This window comes from Alexandromys fortis, unplaced genomic scaffold (assembly GCF_014885135.2).
Source record: "Alexandromys fortis isolate MF-2015 unplaced genomic scaffold, M_Fortis_MF-2015_v1.1 scaffold_11, whole genome shotgun sequence".
NCBI classification, from domain to species: domain Eukaryota; kingdom Metazoa; phylum Chordata; class Mammalia; order Rodentia; family Cricetidae; genus Alexandromys; species Alexandromys fortis.
In genome coordinates this window covers 16,828,978-16,847,817 of record NW_026067912.1, presented here as the reverse complement: position 1 = coordinate 16,847,817, position 18,840 = coordinate 16,828,978, and the positions used below count along the sequence as shown (strand labels likewise).

At 41.9% G+C, this 18,840-nt stretch overlaps 2 protein-coding genes across 3 annotated transcripts in view; one reads left to right on the top strand and one right to left on the bottom strand.

Moving 5' to 3' along the window:
• Ltn1 (listerin E3 ubiquitin protein ligase 1) overlaps window positions 1-1,855 on the top strand; it is a 62,003-nt gene extending 60,148 nt beyond the window's left edge. The window contains 2 exon segments of the mRNA XM_050138755.1: window positions 736-903; window positions 1,511-1,855. Of these exon segments, the coding sequence (XP_049994712.1) occupies window positions 736-903; window positions 1,511-1,573 (231 nt within the window). The 3' untranslated portion in view covers window positions 1,574-1,855.
• A 4,624-nt stretch (window positions 1,856-6,479) lies between these two features.
• On the bottom strand, window positions 6,480-17,931 carry N6amt1 (N-6 adenine-specific DNA methyltransferase 1). 2 transcript variants are annotated; one of them, XM_050138752.1, is made up of 6 exons: window positions 17,733-17,931; window positions 15,887-15,973; window positions 15,203-15,293; window positions 12,219-12,302; window positions 8,800-8,941; window positions 6,480-6,669 (listed from the first exon to the last, which is right to left on the bottom strand). In XM_050138752.1, exons 1-6 carry the CDS (start codon window positions 17,864-17,866, stop codon window positions 6,647-6,649), a joined length of 561 nt encoding a protein of 186 aa, XP_049994709.1. In that variant the 5' UTR covers window positions 17,867-17,931; the 3' UTR covers window positions 6,480-6,646. The 2 variants fall into 2 exon arrangements, with proteins under 2 accessions (XP_049994709.1, XP_049994708.1); XM_050138751.1 differs by having other exon boundaries at window positions 6,480-7,459; window positions 17,733-17,926.
• Between the last annotated feature and the right edge of the window lie 909 nt (window positions 17,932-18,840).

The following is an 18,840-nucleotide window of genomic DNA, read 5'->3' as shown; positions in this document are numbered from 1 at the left end:
AGCCAGCCGTCAGGTCAAACATGCTGAATCTTTCCCGGTAAGCTACGGCCTTGTGGTGACATACTGATTATTAGAAATGGGTTGAATCAAGATGTGAGAGTTAGCCAATAAGAGGCTAGAGCTAATGGGCCAGGCAGTAATCTAATTAATACAGATTTCTGTGTGATTATTTCGGGCATAAGTTAGCCCCGTGGCTGGGACGACAAGCAGCCTGCTAGCCCGGGTGTAAGCCAGTCAGGCAGTGGGAAGCGGCCCACTCCTCCTTACTACAGGTAGGTAGGTGGAGGCAGATCTAAGCGGAGACTGGGGAGGAGCTGATATGTTCAAAATACATTTTATGAAATTCTCAGAGATTAGTAAAAAGCCTAAATAAAGTACATATTTATGTAAACATATTTTTAAATGATTTTACAAGGTATGGTTTCTATAAGTGTTTCTCATACTCTCTTAGCTTCAGTTCACCCACTTCCAAATTCTCCCTTTTCTTCTGTGCCCCTGCCTGAGTCTCACTTAAACTTTTAACCCCCAGAATTTCCTGTAAAAACTGTCTTTATTGTGAAAAAATAATTTTTTTCCCTAAAAATTCAGAGATTATTTAGGAAAGTTAGGACATAATATAACCGACCAGATTATCTTCTTTCAGAATTAATTTCAGCTTTGAAATTTATGGGGTTGAATAAAGTAACCTTTGGAGGCTTCCCATGTGTGGTCACTCTCCTTCCTCTTCACTGACAGAATGGAAGCATCATGGAAGGCTTGGCACTGTGGAAGAACAATGTGGACAAGCGTTTCGAGGGGGTTGAAGACTGTATGATCTGCTTCTCAGTCATTCATGGTTTCAACTACTCTCTCCCCAAAAAAGCCTGCAGAACATGCAAGAAAAAGTTCCACTCAGCTTGCTTGGTAAGGCAAAGAGAAACTTCTCCTATTTCTTGTGCTGTGTATTGTGTGATCTTTATTTGGAAGACAGTGAGTAGAGCATGTTAGATGGCTCAGCAGGAAGGAAAGGCACCTGGAGAGAACCAAGCTGACCAGAGTTGATCTCTGACCTCACGCCCTAGTCACTGCACATCCTGTCTGCGTGAAGGAGGAGACATTAAGAAGTGAATCTTCAAAGTCTGTAAAAGACTACGTGTGATTTACTTAGGCGGAACATGAAACTCCTTAATGAGTGGGTGTTCTCATAGACCTCTTAGCATTCAGTGAATTGACGGTCTCGTGAGCTCTAGACCAAGTCAGGAGGTTCCAGACTCAACTCTGATCCTCATCGTCAGAGCCTTTTATCCTTTGTAAACATACTGAAGCACAGTGATTGAGCCATTTCTTCAGAGCTCTTCCTTCTAGCTTAGTTCTATGCAGGAGCCTAAGTATATGGGCCAAGGGTCATAGTGTAGCCTCCAGAAAGTTATGTTCATTCTTAGTATGTTCCCGTTTTCATTTTACATTTACAGCTTACCATATAAAAAAGCTTTAAAAATTTATCCTAATATTAAAATCTTTTTTTTTTCAGTACAAATGGTTTACATCTAGCAACAAATCTACTTGTCCACTCTGTCGTGAGACCTTTTTCTGAGGTTTTTTAAATTGTAAGTTGTCCCTGCAATTGGTGAAGCCAGAGGCCCTGGATTTGGCTCCATCTTGAAGTACTGACTTGAAGAAGCCAGTGAGCATGATACAATTGCCATCTCTGCTCATATGACCTAAAATCAGGCTCACTTCTTTCGAGATTGCTTTGTAAATCTTTTGAAACCTTTTTCTTTTACAAGAGAACATTACATATTTGAGAGAAAATATTTATATTAATGGTTTAGTCTCTTTGTATATTTAAAAATAAATATATCTCTTCTCAAAAATACCTAAATTATAGAACTGAAGTTTGTGAAAGCATTAGCTATATAATAACTTATAAATCATCAAGTTTGTTGGTCTGTGTTGTAGAACAGTCCAAGTGTAAGGAATTGAGAGCTGTTTTACATCCATAGATAAAACTTAAGATTTGTTTGTTAATGATGATGAAAAAAATTAAAAGTTACTCTGATTTTCATACTTATTTTAATGATAAAGTGACACTAAGCTATTTACATCCATATCCAGAGCTCTTTGAAGAATGCTCTGAAATCTCACACGGAAGAATGAACTGAACTCTAAGGGGCTCTGTCAAGAATTATGAAATTTATAAATTATATCCATGACATTGACCTTTTGTTTGTGAAAGAATTATTTCCGTATGTTAATGAGATTTGAATTGTAAATTTGTGAGTGGAGTTGTTAGTTTAGTAAGTCTCCAGAGAGTAGGAATTTGAGGTAAGCAGCTATTTGATTATTTGTGAAGTAAAATGGTAGCTGAATATCAAGAAAGGAACAGATAAGTATGCTTTCTAAAGCATGGCACCTGCAAAAACCAGTATTTCCAAATACTGAAGGAGACTCTCTTTAAATTTTGTAGCAAATTTCGCTATCCTTACTGGCCATCATTACACCAAATCAGGAATTTGGGGACTAATTATTTAAAACCATAAGAAAGGAAGGATTTAGTACTAAATAAAATTAAGTCTTTAGTTTTTTGTTTTGTTTTGAGACAGGAGTTCACTATGTAGCTCTGGGCAGGCCTGGAACTCAGAGATCTGCCTGCCTCTGCCTCCCAAACTCTGGGATTAAAGGTGAGTGCCGCCAAGCCTGATGAAATGAAGTCAGTGAAGTCTTAGTGGATTGAAGTGTGTAAACAAGTAAAAAACTGCCTTGGCTACAGCACCATTGCCTTTAAAACCTGCATCCAAAGTATGAGGTATAGAAGTTCAGATCTTAGACCAATTTTATCACAGTCTTCCATTTCGTATCTAGCAGTTAGGACACCTAAAAGGTCAGTTCATCTCTACAAATGTTTAATTAGAAGGGTGCGACTCGTGTCAAATAAAATCACTGCTTACCATCAATTGGTCAACATGACTGTTATTGAAAATAGTATGAATTTGGTCAGGATTGCAGTCCAGAGTGAGAGCTGTGGGCTACAGGTGAAGCATTGGGTTGTCTGTCTCCTGATTTTTTTCTGTATAGTATTTATCATCTTACAGTCTTGAGGTTTGGAGACGGAGTGAAGTGTAGATATCAAAATCTACTACCTCTTCTTAACCTTTCAAACATTCTCTTACCTTTCTACGTCTGCCTCCGACACAAGAATCTCAAGGATTGTGTAACAGCCCTGTGAAAATCATTCTTTCTTTTTAAAGTGGCTTTACAATAAAATTTTCTTTATAACCCTTCCAGTATTGGTTCTTCTTGACTTCTGACCCAAAGTTCAAGTAGAAGAGAGACAGGGCAGCAGGTTAGGTGGGAGGGACTCTGAATACATCCTGTACGATTTGTGTGGAGAGCTGTCAGCTCAGCACTGCCCCGACACTAAAGGAAGCTTCCCAGAAGCAAGACTGAAACCCAGGTTTCCGCACTCAGGTTTCACTCCTTTAGCTGTGATGACACTCACAGACAGGACACAGCCTTGAAAGTTTTAGCATGACAAGATCTTAAAATCAAAAGGGCCTAAGTATCAAAGCCCTACTACAAATTTACTTAAAACCCCAAACTAAATAGCAATTTTTATAATTTACCTTTAATTGTTATTTTTCTCATTTATATACATTTCTGTGGTTTAAATGTTAACACATGGCAAATTTCTATGGTGTGAATAATTGTTATTTGATTATTATCTTATTAAATTCTTGCAAATTACAAAATATTTCAAATATACAGAAAATAGTAATTAATATAAATCCTTGTACTCTTCCCATACTATTTTGCCACATTTGATTCTTCTTTTTAAAGAAATAAAAATGTTTCTCTTGTATTCTCTAACCTATTCTTCTTCCTTCTTCAGAGACAGTTTACTGTTCTGAAGTTTGTACACTTCCTTCCCGTTGGAGGGTTTGTACTTTCTGCTATGCTTGTATCCATATGTGATAGGTAGCATTTTTTTTCTTTAAGCTTGAGGTCCTTTCCTGCTGTGTCATCTTCTGCAGCATGCTTCTTCACCTGACAGCTATTTAGCATCACACCTGCCATCCTCCCAGGAGCGATCCTGGCAGTGTCTGCTCCTTTGAGCCCATGCTGTCGGATGTGCTCTTTATCGTCTTTCTCAGCAAATGTGGCAGGTGTTCTGGAGGCGTGAGCTACAGTGAACTCCAGGTGACAAAGCGCGAGCCGTTGGTTTACGTGATGTCACATTGTTCTTTATCTTGGCCACATGTTGGCCCGTCTCACAGGACAGTAAGGGTTCTGGTTTGTACTTGTCACTCATGCTTAGTTTTAATGAAATTGCCTGGCTTTTAGTTGGAGAATGTGAGTTAGCAAGCATTGTATAACTCTGCTACATCTCCCATCATCTTCATTATGATTCATATTTTCCTAACTAAGGAGAGACCTAGTTTCATTCATTCTTGCTTGCTGGTCATTATTTTACAAACATGTCCACAATTTATGTTTATATTTCTATTAGGTTACTTGTATTTTTAAGCTAGTTGCATAATGCTTTACTATCTAGTCAAGCTTGTCTTCAATATGGAATTAATTTTACATTTATTTACATTTTACTAAAATTTTCCACTTAATTAAATTATTCCTTTCCATTTTGATTCAGCCATTTTTTTTTTTTTTTTTTTTTGGTCTTAATGTTTTTACTAGTTAGGGTCCCTAGAGGAACACAACATAGAATGAATGTGTATATTAGAATGGCTTACAGACTGTGGTCCAACAATGGCTGTCTACCAACAGAAGGTCCAGTAGTTGTTCAGTTTAAGAGTCTGGATGTCTCAACTGGTGTTCAGTATGTGCCAGAATCCAATGGCAGGCCCTAATGCTAGTGAAGGAATGGACTTGCCAGCAAGAGCAAGCAGGCAAAGAATAAAAGCTTCCTTCCTCCGTGTCCTTTATATAGGCTGCCAGCAGAAGACGTGGCCCAGATTAAAGGCAGATTTTCCTATCTCAAAAGATCCAGATTTAAAGTGGTTTAGTTAAGAGAAGCCCCTCCCAGATGTGCCCATCCACTGTGGTGTTAGCTCCAGTTGGCAACAGTCATCACAGCACCAAAAGTTTGGTTACTCCCGTCTGGCTCTTTTGCCCTCACCAAATTTTACCTTATGGGTCTTATAACCCAACTGTTTTTTTTTATTATCATTATTTTCTGCTCCAAATTAGAGATAAGAGAAATGCTATGTATTTGTGATGGAATCTTTCATTGTCTGTATAAATTTGTCTTTCCATTTTCCAGGATTTCCCTTATAAAAGGTCTTATTAAGGGTGCTCATCTGTCTTTGGTAGCTTTGACTTATTTACTGTGAACTTTAAGAATAAGGGCTCCTTTGAGTAACACCAAGGCATCCCGTAACTTGTGTCTTTGACACCCAGATTCAGTAGGTTATTTGGGATAAGAGACAACTTAGTTTCACTGAATTAGCACATGAAGTAATGGGCTTCACTGTGGCATTTTCGTGTGTTACTACCCTATCCCATTTCGTTCCTTCTCAACATCAGCTTCTCTCCATAGCAGTCTGGTGACCATAATGCACAGCAACAGAAGACATGCCGGGGCTTCCAGAGTTCCCGTCCTCTAACACCGCAGGCATTTGGTATGCATCAGGCTGGGCCCACACTGCTGTCCCCGCCCCTCCCCGCCCCCACAGGGTTTGGGACACAGACAAACCGATGAAGACATGCCAGTGTTGATACTAGTTGCTGTGCTATGGTGATGTGCGCTGCTCTTGTGAAACTGTAGCTGAGAGGTTTGTGGGCACGGTCAAGGAGCATCCATTTAGCAGCTTGCTAAAGCTAACAGGTTTTCACCTAATTGTCCACTCCCCAAATGTGGCACATTGGCGGCAAGACCACAGGTTGGGAACAAGTGTTCCTTAGTACCTGAGAGGTCTCACCAACAACCTGCTCCTCCCACCTACTCTTCAAAGTCCAGGCTGCCATGTGGTCCAGCAAATCCAGTGGTGTTTGAGGCTGTGAGGAAAGGCAGGGACTCCATACAGGGCCTCTGGCGGCCCCTATGGTAAACTGCAGTTGCAGGCCTTATGGATTCTGGAGTTAAGACCCTGCTAATATCACAACTGCTCTTGCTTTAAATGATAGCCCTTGGTCGATACTGTATCTTATGAATAGAGAATATTGATCACCACGTTATCCTGGCCCTAGTTACTCTATCATGAATTGGGGATTATTACTATCATTTTTAAAAAATATTTATTTATTCTGTATACAATATTCTGTCTACATGTATGCCTGGAGGCCAGAAGGGGGCACCAGATCTCATTACAGACAATGCTCTTAACCTCTGGGCCATCTCTCTAGCCCCTACTATCATTTTTATTATTTGAAAATTTCATGCATGTATACAGTGTATACTAATCATAATCACCCCTCACCCTCCTCATCTCCCAACTTCATGCCTACTTTTTAAATTATATATACAGGACTGGACAATGCCACCATAAGAGTGAACGTTGCTTTATTCCTGCAGTTTACCCTCAAGCCTTTGTCATGCACACACATCGATACACTGCTTCGGAAGGGTTCTCAGAACAGTATATATAGGATGAAATTCATCTGCAGCTTCCTCTTTGCACTCCGTTGTAGCCAGCTGCCATCTGGTTCAGGTCTACACAGTGACTCGTTTCGTGGCTGTATGTTCAGTGGAATGGATAGCTGAGACTTATTTTAACCAGTGTCCTTTCTGATGGACTTTTAGGGTGGTTATATTACTTTGCTATTATAGCTAATGCTAAATCAAACATTCTTTCATATATAAATATAACATAAAATATAAATTATAAATAGAATATACACATTTGCTTGCAAGTGTACAGAAATACCCACATACTTGAGTCCCTGAAAACAAAATGCCTGAGCTTAACTGTTTCTGGTTTTCAGCTTTGTTTTCTTTGCATGTTTTGCATTATGTATGTAATACCACACGTGTGCCTGGTACCCTGAAGGTCAGAAAAGGCCAGGAGCCCTTGAAACTGGAGTTATGGTGGCTGTGAGCCACCATGTGGGTGCTGAAAGTCGGGCCCAATCCCCTGCACTAGCAGCCAGTGCTCTTAACCTCTTAGCCACTTATCCAGCTCCCACCCTTTCTTTCTTTGCCCCCTGAGACAGGGTTTCTCTGGGTGACAGTCCTGGCAGTCCTGGAACTCTCCTGAGTGTTCAGATTAAAGGTATGTGTCATGACCACCCTAACTCCATCTTTTTCTTTATGACACATTTCTGATAAACTTTCTTGGCCAGGGAATGACGTCCGTCTCGAACCAGCTGAGTGCATTCCGCTTCAGGCAGTTCTCGGGCATCTGGTGGTTCTCAGGACATTAGGACTTGCTGAACCTGAGGACTGACAGGATTTCTTGGCCTGCTTGCCTGCAAAGTGTTGTGGTCCCTTGCAGACCTTTTGTCTTCAGTGTTTTAAAAATTTCTTCTAAAATGAAAAAACAAAAAACAATAAAACCAAAAGGTAAAATTCAATCTAATCATTTGGTGATATGCATGACTCCTGATTAATTTAATTAGATGATAAGCATTAAATTCCTCTGATTAAACAATGCATACTAAATAATGTTTGTTAACTCAAGCTTGGACTTCAGAGAAGTGGGACACATATTAAGATGTTCTGAGGATTCTGATTAGGGCCAGTGTGTAGTGGTGGCCTACTTCAGACTACACAAGATCATTAGTTAACCTTGTTAGAGCAAGTGATCACATTTTTAGCTGGTTGGTGCCAATCTCTGCCATATATCCTTTCTGGAAAGGTCAATGAGAATATGAACAAACTGAATCCTGACATTGCCCAGAGAAAGTAAACAAGTTTACTTTTTTTGGAAATAAAACCTAGGGCTGGAAAGATGGCTCTGTGGTTAAGAGCACTTACGGCTCTTTCAGAAGACCTGGGTTCAAGTCTCAGCACTCACACGATAGTTCACAACCATGTATAACTATAGTTCCAAGGGATCCAATTCTTTCTTCTGATGTTCTAAGAAAAGACTGAACTAAGAAAATAGTTCCAAATAACCCCTTCACATACAATAAATGGGTTATGTCTTTATCATTTGGCCCAAGGATCCATAGACCACCCCCGCCGAACATTATAGGCCATTGCCAAAGCTAGCTCACCCTACAGTCTTGAGGGTTCAGACCATATTGCTGAAGCCTAACTGGTACTCGACTGGAAACTTCATCTCTACCGGCTAGTGTTTAGTGTCTGGAAGATCTACACTCCGCTGGGGTCAAGTCTCATCCCGCTGTGAGCCTGTGAACGACAACACTGACCTGCCTGCAAGGGCTCCTGCAGTGCACATGTGGGAGTAACCCTCTTTTTCTGTTACTGCCCCACGAGAAGGAGCCCACACGGGGGGCCACGTGATATTTGAATATTTTATGAATGAGGGAAAACTACTGTCCTAAGAAGACAATAGTTTCTGTTTTTCGAGACAGGATTTCTCTATAGCTTAGAAGCCTGTCCTGGAACTTGTTCTGTAGACCAGACTAGCCTCACAGAGATGTCCTGGGACTCATTCTATAGACCAGGCCGGCCTCACAGAGATCATCTGCCTCTGCCTCCAGAGTGCTGGGATTAAGACAATAGTTTTTAACACATAAACATTTATCCTCTTAAAGTCTTTCAACGTGAACTTCTGGCTAGCTAAGCTGTTGTTAGTGATTAAATTGCTCAACAGCTCAGGCTACTTTATAAATTTCAGTTTTCTACACTGAACTGCCGTCAGAAAAGTAGACAGGTAACACAAAGCTGTTTCTTATTACCTGGATTGTTTTCTTTTATCGTAACTAAGTAGAACAGCCCTCTGGGGGAGAGGAGTTCTGAAGCCAGCGGGAAGAATCTGTCCATGACTTCCCGTCCGTTTCTGCCACCAGCCCAAGCTGCTTCTATTCCGTGACTTCCTACCTGTCACCAATCAGAGAGATTTGATTCAAGTTTGAGATTACAATCCTTTTGACATTAAACATTACCAAAAAAGTGCATTCCAAATGAGTGTACGTTGGCTTCTGAATGTTACTCTGCCAAACTCCTGAAGTCCTTATGCTACAAGAGAGCATGTGATTATCCAACAACTAAAACAGCACGCTGGGTGTGCTGGGCACACTGCAGTCTCCATGCTTAGGAACACGAGTGAGAAGATGGCAATTTCAAGGCTGACCTGAGCTACATGGTGAGACCCTGCCTCAAAAACCCAAGGGACAGGATTGCATGCGGCTCCGGGCTCAGTCAGGACCAGAATTATAAAGAAACCATTGAAAATTAAGTTCAGTGCTGACAACTTTTTTCCTATTTCTTGCTGTGGCCTTTACCCATATTTGATTTTAATTTTATATATAATCATGTTTTCTGTTTTTAGTCACTTAATATGGCATAGGTTTCCCAATTTAAAATAATTCCTTCATAATCATACACATAAATTTTACAAAGCAAAAAAATCCTACTCATAAGGGCAGGTTTTCCGAGCTTGTTTGTCTGCCCCTCCACTACCTTCAACAATTCTGTTTTTAACTGTTTTAGAGTGCAGGACTGTTCCACAATCTTTCCTGCGTCTTTTAGTGTTATGTTAGCACGTGTGTGCGTGTCAGACAATTTTTGCCTTCCACCTTGTCGGAGATGAGGCTCTCTCCTGCTTACCGCTGCATGGACCAGGCCAGCACCTCGTGAGCTTCCCATCAATGTGCACTCCCACAAAGCTCTGACATGGGCTCAGAGGACATCAACCTGGGCCCTGACGCTTTCACAAGCATCTCATCCAGTACCTATCTCCACAACCCTGTCACTCACAACATCTCAAGGACCTCTCATTTCCTCTGGTATAGTTCTAATTCACTGTTTATAGTGGTACAGTACCTTACTGAAGGAATATCTTATTTAGGTAGTCTTTGACATTTGCTGTGTCTATTAATTTTCTTTGCATCTTAATTCTGATTATTCTTAGACCCATTAATTCCACTTTAGCATCAGATTTTTCCTTTTGGAGCCCTCTGCTTTTCTTCTGGGCCCGCTCCTGTTCTGGACTCCCATCTCTGTTTACTCCAGTGCTTTGTGGGAACTGGCTGCTGACCAGGTGTGTGTCATGGTTTGAACCCGTCCCCATCTGGCCTTTCTAGTCACTGCTTCAGAATGTAGTAGGACTTCCTGTGGTAAGATTCCAGGCCAGTAAGCCCCATTTATCTGCTTATAATGGAGGAGATGACTCCTCAGCAACTTCTGGCACCATCCCAACCCTGAGGCCAAAGAAGAGAGGATTCCACTTCAAAAGGAGCAGGCAGGTGTTCCCTTCTGTTTGCTTGCTGCCCGGGCTCCACTCTTGGTTCCTCAGAGACCACAGGTATAACCCCTGTATAGCACTTTAGTTTACGCTTCTGAATGTGACAGTGAGTCTAGCCACAGAGCTCAAGCCCTTGACTGTGTGTCTTCTGGATATCATCTCTAAGTCATTTATTATTAACCTCTCTGATTTCATTTACTTTGTCTTTATACTTTATGGCCTGAAATCATTGTTTTCATTTAGTTTCCAGACTAGTTTTTTTTTTAACTTTAAAAAAATCAGTGTGCATTTGTGTGTACTCATGGAAATCGGAGAACCTTTGGGAGTCAGTTTTCTCCTACCATGTGGGTTCTGGGTTAGAACTCATCATTAGTCTTGACGCCAAGCACCCTTGACTTGCTGCGCCACCTTGCTGGACCTGTGCTTTGCCCGATCTAATCATTCAGGTCTGGGAATTAAGACACCAGATGTGCTGGGACTGCAGAAGTGCCCAGGGCATTGCTATGTCTCAGCAGATACACTTAGCTTACTGCTCCAGCTGGGAATACACTGGGACTCCAGTGGGTCATCATATTCTCTGAATTGTTTCTTCACTGACTGAGACCATACCGTGAATTAACCATCCTTCTGCACACACAGGCTCATATTGACATTACTTAAATAGATTATAAATGTAATAAACCTTTGTCCATTTTAGTTTTTATCCTGCTATTGAATGACTTGTGGTTTTGTGGAGACAGGGTCTCACTGTGTAGCCCGCGCTGACCTGGAACTCAGAAGTCTGCCTCCTGAGGCAGGCACCACCATACTCAGCTATTGAGTGATTTTAAAACTAGATCTTGAGGGCTGAAACATTTTTAACAACTGTATTTACTGATCTGTTGTGTGTATTGTGTGGGTATACATGTGGACAGAGAGCTGTCTTCTGCTCACTGCCACCTCTGGGCTGGACTGAACCATTGTTATCACAAGGTTCATTTCCATAGCTTTTTCTTGAGCATCCAATTCATATAAGAAATGTAATCCCCTACTGATACGCTGACGGCATTTGGAGGTGGGCTGAGTATGGGTCGTGAGGGATTGATTAGCCCATGTTATAAAGGGGAAGAGAGCCACGTGTTCAGGAATGGTTCCTCGTTCTCAGCTATGATGTCTCTGTCATAACACAGCAGAAAGGCCTTGGCCACAGCCACACACCCCGAGACTGGTCTCAGTCTCCAGACTCTGAGAAATACATGTATTAATTAAACAACCTGTAGTACTTGATTACAGGAGCAGTGAACAGAATATACGAGACTGTAGTGCTGTTCCCTCTGACTGTGACTTACTTCCTGAGCCTCAGTTCATGTGAGCACAGCCAGAGCAAGTGCAGTGGAAGTGGGCATAGTATTTACCAGCTTTGCCGGAGAATAATCACCAAAGAATACATCAGGCAGAGTTAAGGAGAAGCCAGTGCTCATCTTCTGGGGGAATGGTGATCTGGCTTGACTCCTTACTATGGAGATTCTTAAATACATGATGTACTTCTATTCTTTCCCTATGAAAGATCAGGATTGGTCCCACACTTTTCATTTCTGATAATGCCAAGGGATGAAACCCAAGACTCTGAGAAGGACATTATTGGTGAATGTATAGTTGATTAGAAGTATTTTTAAAATTTGCATTATAAATTTGTTATTTATGGTAATGGATCAGTTTCAACATCATGGCCTGACTTGGGTGAGAATTCTGACTAGGTGGGTCACATTCTGGTCCTTCTGTCAGGATTCTTCTCCTTCTGGGTTACACTGTCTGGTCTGAGAATCTCTGATCAGAGGAGTGTTGTTAGCAGCAGAGACCGAAGTCAGCCCAAGTTCATCTTGTCTCACACAGAGCAGCTGGAGACTGAACACATTCTGCTGTGGCCCTTACCTCTTCAGGTGGAGTCACTACATAGGGGGGGTTAAACACCAGCAGATCAACTTTCCCCTTCAATCTGGGCAGCAAGCCTTGGACCTGAAGACAGCAACAATACAGTTTAAGCTGGATTCTGGTTTAAATAATAAGTCTTTAAAAATACTCTCTCCTGTTTTCAGTGGGGGACAGTACTTACAGACAGAAATGTTCTCATGCAGGTGCAGTTTATATGAACTTAAGCTAAACGAGTGAAGCGGAGAGTGAGCAGATACCACATACAACTTCTATCAACAGTGCGTATGTGCGCATTCTGGGTTCATGAGGGCGCGGTGAGCCCCGATTCTGTGAAACACATTCCCTGTGGATCCACAAAGAACTTCACAACATCTCTGCTACCTTACACAATGATCTCTTGTAACTAAGAAATGTGCACACAGCTGGGCAGTGGTGGCGTATGCTTTAATCCTGGCACTTGGGAGGCAGAGGCAGGCAGATCTCTGTGAGTTCAAGGTCAGCCTGGTCTACAAGAGCTAGTTCCAGGACAGGCTCCAGAGCTACAGAGAAACCTGGTCTCAAAACAAAACAAAACAAAACAAAAAAATGCACTTGAGCACGTGTGTGTGTGTGTGTGTGTAGGTCAGAGGACAACCTTGGTATCTTCCCTAAGGAACTTTCCACCTTCTTTTTGAGACTGGCCTGGAAGTTCACTGCTGTTCTAGGGCTGGAAAGATTCCAGGAATCCACCAGTCTCCCGTTTAGCACTAGCAGGGTGTACAAACAACACGCCACCATGCCTGGCTTTTTATATTCTGTTCTGGGATCTCACTTAGGTCCTTTGTAAGGCAGACATGGTACCAACTAAGGTGGTTCCCCATGTCCCAAGGGAAATGTTTTATAAGATAACATAGAATGTATCTGAATGACACAAAACACCAAGGATGGACTGTTTTTGCTTCTTCACTTACTTGTAAATATTTTGACTGACAAATTTGGACATTAGAGCAGGGAGCACTGAACAAAATGGTCAGAGACTGCAAACAGCCAGGATTTGACACTTTTTTTATGGCTCAGTTGTCCATGGAACAAGAAAAAAAGAAAAAAAGAAGAAAAACCCTCACAATTTTGTGTTTGTGTGATTCAAAGCTACCTCATTTCCAGTCACACCATCTAAGCATTGGACATACACTGGACTGATTATGAACACTAAACATATATTACAAAGTGATATCTGAGACTTTCCTGATCCAGATTTCTATAGTCAATCCAGTTTTAATTATCCTAATAAGTCTGGTAACTTGTAACTCAAAGGTAACTCCTAAGACCTCTTTTTGAGATTGTGCTTGCAAAAGTAATTCTTTTTTCCTCTTTATAGGGGGAAACAATAGCCTATTCTTTGAAGTAATTTGGATACAATTTTGTTGCAAACCAAAAGATGATTCATCTGCTCCTCCAACAGTCTAAGAATGAGGGAATAACTCAGTGTGTGTGTGTGTGTGTGTGTGTGTGTGTCCGTGTGCGCACACACACCACTTTGTTTTCGATTCCACAAAGAAATTAAACTTCTTAAAAGAACTCTAAAATATAAGTTTCCAGGAATGCTGGCTCACGAAACTGGAGAAGGTTTGCTTTGTAACTCCCAGAGGCTCCTGAAGCACTACCCAGCTCTCCAGGAGTAACTGCAGGCTGGATAGTACATAAACAAAAAGGACAAAAATCTTAAAACAGAATATGATATATGATCCACTGTGAACCTGAGTTTGTGTTTACATTTATTAAATAAAATCAACCTTGGGGCAGGAGGCAGAGCTAGCAACTAATTGACAGAAAGTAATCATAGAGAGTCAGAGAATATCTGGAAGACGGATAGAGAGACACGCAGGACTTTGAGTGTGGCAGAGCAGGACAGCCTTTTTCTGAGACACAAAGAGGGAAGGTCAGCTAGTTGCTCCTCAACCTCTCTGAGCTAGCAGGTTTTCACCTGGGCCTCTGACTCCCAAGTCTTATTGATAAAAAGAACACTAGAGATTTGGTTAGACCTACATTTGCTGGCAGGGGCAGGAGGCTCCAAACTGGCAACTATTGGAGAAGTGAGCCAGTAACTGTGGAGTGGCGATTATTGGCTGAAACAGCAGTAGATTCAGGCACAGCTGCTGAACTGGAGCTAAAACAAGAGACTCTTGAAATTAAAATGTATTTAAATAAAACCAAGGACTAGTACAGGCATCTGCAGCCAGGCCCAGTCAGTTTCCAGCTTTCACATCTCCAAGAATTGAAGAATAAATGAAAGAGGCCCTAGCAAGTGTTAAATGCACGCAGCAAAACACGCAGACTTTATTTCCTGTAGAGACACCTTTTGGAGGACCCTTAGGTTAAATGTGAGTCAAAACTGTCTGATTTTCTTACACAAAAGCAGAGAGAATGGATGTTCTGCCAATAGATAACAGTTAAACAGGGCAACATGAGGCCAGCGAAAGGAAGAGGGGAACTACCAGGTACTTCACGTGGCACATGACTGAGCAGCCCTAGTATCACACAACTCAGAATGACAGACACCCACGGAGTTTGTAAAAGGTAGAGTGTGTTTGGTGTGCACTAACAATGTTAGGAAATACATAGATGCATTTTAAAGATTGTATTCTAAAACTAAAAATGAAGAATAATAATTCTACCGCTTTGATTTTGAGAAAGAGGTCACACTGTGTAGCTCAGGCTAGCCTTAAACTTGAAATTCATCTTACACTCTTGACTACTGGAGATTCCAGGAGTGAGCCACTATGGCCAGCTTGTTGCTACTTTTTAAAATGTAATCTTGTACTCAAAATAGAGTATAAAATCATCTTTGGCTATATAGTTAAGTTTGAGCTAGCCTGGGGCTACATGAGACCCTGTCTCATAAAAACAAAAAAAGTTAATTGCTAAAGTTCATTTGCATTAAAACCTGTTGACCTTCAATTAACTGAGATGAAATTGATTACTACTGAACAGAGATTAAAGCTCACCAAGTCTGTAATTATTGGCTGAAGGTGGACTCTGTTACAGTGTGCTGTCTCCAGGGTACATGCGGCCGCCTGGGGGTTGATATCAGTGCACCTACAGACAGGAGAAAAAAATCAGGGCCGTGAACAGAAGCAAATCTGCTAGCTACTTTAGGAATTTTGTTAATTCTAAGTGGCACAGAAAAAATTAGGATGTTTTCATAATGGCAAAGAAAAAGAGAACAAAGGCTCGTTACACTGGTGACAAGCACTGCTACAGAATTGAAGTGTGGCTTAAGCACCCAGCAAAACCGAAATCCAAAGAAATGACTGTTAGGAGACAGCTACACAACATACACGAGAGATTACAGAGTGCACAAAACGCACCGGCTCCGTGTCTGGCAAATCTACTATTTCCTGGGGTTTGTATTCTCAAGTGCTCTGCAAAGAAACTCAACTCTCCAGGTGTTTTCTAACCGTCAAATGACTCCCTGAAAACGATCCCAGTAGACAGAACTCAAAATTACGTGGCTCCTAAGATCACATAGCAGGAAGGCGTGAACATGAAATTATAACTGGGGTGGGCACAATTTGTGACTTGAGGCCTTACTGAAACACCACCAGAGACATTTTGTCTACTTAAAATATTTCACCCAAGCTGCCACAGTCACAGTAACCTAGGAGGTGGGATGAACGTTGTATACTCACATGTACAAGGCCTGAGGACCTATCATGGAGGCCAGGAACGCAGACACCACACCAGACCCTGCTCCAACTTCAAGGCATATTTCCACTCTTTAACAACAAAACCAGAATACTTAGTTCATTCCCATGAGCCTACTCTCCATGGAAGATGACTCTCATGCAATATAATGTATTTCTCCAGCATCATCATTCGCTTGCAAATATATGGGAAAATAAGGGAAATTTACAATTTCTGGCAATCACTTGCATATGGTTGCATAGCTATACCTGGTAATAGTTTAGGTGTGTAACAGACTGTCAATTACCTTGAAGTACTTAAACACACCAAGCAGCATGTCCTAGGAATGAAAGTCCTCTACCTACCTAGAGAGATATAGAACAGACATTCTCTACTAAACTGGGCAAGTACCTCACAGCATGGCCTCAAAATGCCAATAATCTTAGCTTTCTCAACTTAAAAGTCTTCATATTATTTTCCAGTGAAATTATTCCCTCAATGAGTGTACATGTTTCAAAAGCGCCACTTAATTTTTACAATGCCTAATGACATTCACGGGAATTCCTTGCACTTAACTTTTCAAACAATAGTCAAGAGGCAGTTACAGGATTTTTAGCTTTAGAACCAGCCACATATCTGAGAAGCCGTTAGTCACTCTAAAGTTTGTGAATCTTTCCAGGTGGTTACTTCTTGGAAATAACCATTACAGTCTCATAATTAGAATTTCAAGTCTTCGTGACAAGGTCAGCCCCATTTACTGCATAGTCCGCAATGCAATTTGTAGTTGTAAATCTTTCTGGGCTGTTCTGAGTATACGAGTTCCGAGCCAGTGTTCCATAAGATATTCCAGTAACCTGAAATTCTCCACCATCTATGATGAAAGGCTGATTTCAAAAGCATTTTATAGACGAAAAAAAATATGACAAAGCTTAAGAGGGGTAAGCGTGTTGGTCATTTCGTTCTGGTGGACCCCAGTTCAAAAATCTTGCCCATTAAATGAATGACCCGAATTCTTTCAGCAAAATGTTTTATTAGACTTATTTTGTGTATGTGTGGGCACGCAGTCCTCAGCACTGAAACAGAACGTCCAAGAACAACCTGTAGGAGCATTTGTCTCCTCCTGCCATATGGGTCCTGAGGACTGACCCTGAGTCCACAAGTTTGGCAGCAAGCACATTTACAAGCTGAACCATCTTTCCCGCTCTTGACTCAAATTCTCTTAACCGAAAAATCAACATGTAGCCTTTACAACTGTTGTCATTAAAAGTTATGACCATACTTCAACGAATCAGGCTAGTGAAGATCCTGCAGTAAGCGGATGCATGGTAACTATTATATCTTCCCTAATGGTACTAACTACATTTCTAACACTGCAACTGAAAATTCGGTTTCTCAGTTGCAGGAACGTTTGAAGCGCTCAGTAGTAACACATCGCTAATGGCTGTTCCTTGAGAGAGCTGAGTGGGTTTAACATTTCACCATTCGTGTCCTTCCGTTGCCAGAGGATGCTATTTATGCACTAAGTAGCAGGTGAACCCTGCGCGAGTTTTACACTAAGAAACTTCATATTGGAAAGCAGCAATGTTTCGGGAACACCTTGTTTCTGGCCGTGACACTACGATTGCACTCAGGGGCACTTGCGTTCTTCAGATAATAGCCGAAAGGCAAGCAAGGCGGGGTGACCATAGGGTTTTGCAGAGCACAAACCCCGGCACGCTGCTCTTTCACCCCGCTCTGCTGTCAATCACCAGGCAGTGGGCCGACCCACCACTTCCGGAGGAGGCAAGACTTCCGGCTACCGCCCCTGGGACACCCCGCTCCTTCCCGCTGAGGCGCGCACCCTCCTCGCACCCTGCTAGTTCGGCCGCCGCCGCCTCGAGCGCGTCCAGCAGCAGGAACGTGTCCTCCGAAGGCTCGTACACGTCGCTGAAGGCTCCGCGACCCACGTGTCCATACAGCGGTGTGGGCAGGCTCGGCGCCGCCATCTTTTTCTTCCGCGTCTTGCCGGCCTGCGTTTAGAGTGCGCATGCGTCAGGCTGCGCATGCGCTTTGGTCTGACACGGGGTGGGAGGGTGTTTGGGGCGTAGCGCTTGTATTTTACGTGCAGTCGAATAGGCTGCTGGGCTGTCTTGGAACTGGTAAATAGTTATATATTTTGCACCTCCTAACATCAGTTTTCATCTTTTGAACATTTTGTGTGTACTTTTTCAACTATCCTAATGTTGAGCATCTGTTACTTTTTACTAAGGCGACTGTTGCGTTAATTATAATGACATTTGGAAAGGTTTTTCCATTTTTAAATTGTAAGGATTTGCAAAAATAGTGATTACTAAATTTTACTGTTTTTAAACAGCTGAGCTGTACATTTTGATCATGATTATGATTACTTTTATTTGCTTCATTTTGTTGTGCAGTCTCACTAGCCCCTGCTGACCTGGAACTGGGTCATCCTCCTGCCCGTCTCCTGAGTGCTGGGACTTAAGGCTTGTGACACTTTGCCCAGATTAGACTGTGATTTTTTAAAATTTATTTCTTATTTGATTATTTCATACATGTATAAAATTCATTTTGGCCATTTTCATTAAAATAGTTTGGAAGGCTGCTTTGAAAATTAAAAAAAAAAAAGCTATAGTTGGAGGGTTGGAGAAGTGCTCAGTGGGTGAGACCTTGTACTGAACTTGCCAAAGACCCAAGTTTGGTTTCCTACACCCCAGTTCTGTATGGGTGGGCGCACGGCTGCCTCTAACTCCAGTTCCAGAGGATGGCTGCGCTTCCTGCCTCAATGGCTATGGCTCAGAACTGCTGTGTTTATACATTCATGCAGGCAGAACACTCATGCATGAAATAATAATGAATCTTTAAAACAATGGTGGGGCCTGGAGAGGCAGTTCCGCAATTCAGAGTGTGAGGTGCTTGCTCTTCCAGAGGATCGGAGTCTGGTTCCCAGTACCCCCATCAG